Source organism: Galeopterus variegatus, unplaced genomic scaffold, assembly GCF_000696425.1.
Source record: "Galeopterus variegatus unplaced genomic scaffold, G_variegatus-3.0.2 Scaffold66206, whole genome shotgun sequence".
Taxonomy (NCBI): domain Eukaryota; kingdom Metazoa; phylum Chordata; class Mammalia; order Dermoptera; family Cynocephalidae; genus Galeopterus; species Galeopterus variegatus.
This window is the reverse complement of record NW_007792317.1, coordinates 1-1,753: the sequence shown is the minus strand read 5'-3', so window position 1 is coordinate 1,753 and position 1,753 is coordinate 1. Positions and strand designations below refer to the sequence as shown.

General features: G+C 38.4%; 1 protein-coding gene across 1 annotated transcript; it reads left to right on the top strand.

Annotated features, from left to right (window-relative positions):
- Positions 1-220: 220 nt before the first annotated feature.
- LOC103584576 (laminin subunit alpha-4-like) lies at positions 221-1,484 on the top strand (the record flags this gene model as incomplete). The annotated part of the gene is made up of 2 exons (XM_008565522.1): positions 221-410; positions 1,329-1,484. Coding segments are annotated over 2 exons (346 nt in total), but the record flags the coding sequence as incomplete, so codon positions are not given.
- Positions 1,485-1,753: the final 269 nt, after the last annotated feature.

Below are 1,753 nucleotides of genomic sequence, written 5' to 3'. Positions count from 1 at the left end.
TATCACTGTCATACAAGTAGAGAAGACTTTACATTTTTAAACTAGTCATGCTTACCCAATATTCATTAATAATACTAAGGGATAATTAGAAGGAATGCTGCTTGGGATTAGATAGAATGGGTACTTATTTATTCTTCCTTACATTGTATTACTTTAAGAAGTTAGAGATTAGCCTCAGTCTCATTTTACATACAGTAAGATTTTGCTTTTCATTTACCAGATCTCAGTTTTCTATTCGTCTGAAAACTCGTTCCTCCCATGGGATGATTTTCTATGTCTCGGATCAAGAAGAGAATGACTTCATGACTCTATTCTTAGCCCATGGGCGCTTGGTTTTCATGTTTAATGTTGGCCACAAGAAACTGAAGATTAGAAGCCAGGAGAAATATAATGATGGATCATGGCATGATGTAAGTTGAAGGCAGAGAATAGCATTATCAGCAAATATCCACCATTGTCAGATGGACTAACACTAATGCCCACTATTGGTCTCTCTAGAAATATCTATTTTAAAATTCTTCTTTTATTCATTTCTTATAAAAATCTTGGAACATACTATTTGAAAAGATACCTAGGCTGAGTGTAATTATTTTAAGCAAGGATCAGTGGCCAACATAAACTGAAGTTTGGTTTCCAGCGACTTTTCACATGACTTTTTTTTCCCCTTCCTATAGGTTCTTAATTTTCAACAATTATTACTGAGCATCTTTTATAGGCTAAGCTGTGGAAGTTACAAAGTGAAGGGTAAATCAGGAACACAGGATGTCACAGGGGGCACACCTAAGTATTGAAAGAAATCAGTGGGTATATAATGTCAAGAGCAAGTGATGTAAGGTGCATTACAATAAATTATAAGAAGTTTGAGAGAGGGAGAGAACGTGGGCTGGTCAACTGAGAAGAGCTTCACGAAGAACTCTGCTAAACATAAGCTGCATTCAGCAATTAAGCCTGTAACTTTAAATCATTCTGTCCAGGGGTCATAAAATATATGGATCACTTCCTCTAATATATGAAGCGGTAAATAGAAGGTGAGCAGGAAAAATACACCTATGAATATAAAGCAAGGAGGCCTGGAGACAACTCACAACAAAACAGAATCAAGTAAGGGATGAGGTTTCTGGCATTCTGAAAATTGTATAGCCGGAAGCCTACTAAAGAGAGGAAGAGACAAACCCCTGACCTTCAGAGAAGGGACCACTTTTTTTAATGAACTTTTCTGCAAGTTTCTCATAGCATTGCAAAAGCAAAATTGGGAGGAGAGGCAACCCATCCTTTTCCCCAGTCTTTGCATGTACTTGAGATGTACTATCTTCCTTCTCTTCGTTCAGGTGATATTTATTCGGGAAAAGAGCAGTGGCCGATTGATAATTAATGGCCTTCGAGTCCTAGAAGAAAGTCTTCCTCCTACTGGAGCTGCCTGGAAAATCAAGGGTCCCATTTATTTGGGAGGTGTGGCTCCTGGAAGGGCTGTGAAAAACGTCCAGGTAAGCAGGTGTGGCTAGGGAAGCCATGGACCTGTAGAGCTGGAAGATCACTTAATCCAGGCCCTTGTTTTACAGATTAGAACTAGCAAGAGTAAAACTGTAGTTTGGCTGGAGATGGGATATCAAAGTGAGTGCTGTCCCAAGCTGGCTGGCTGCCCTGTGGCATTACCAAGTTAGGAGTGATTTTTTGATTCTAAGGTAGAGGTGAGATTTAAAAAAAAAAAAAAAAAAAAAGTTTCAGAGGTATAAATTATCATGAAAAGTTATGT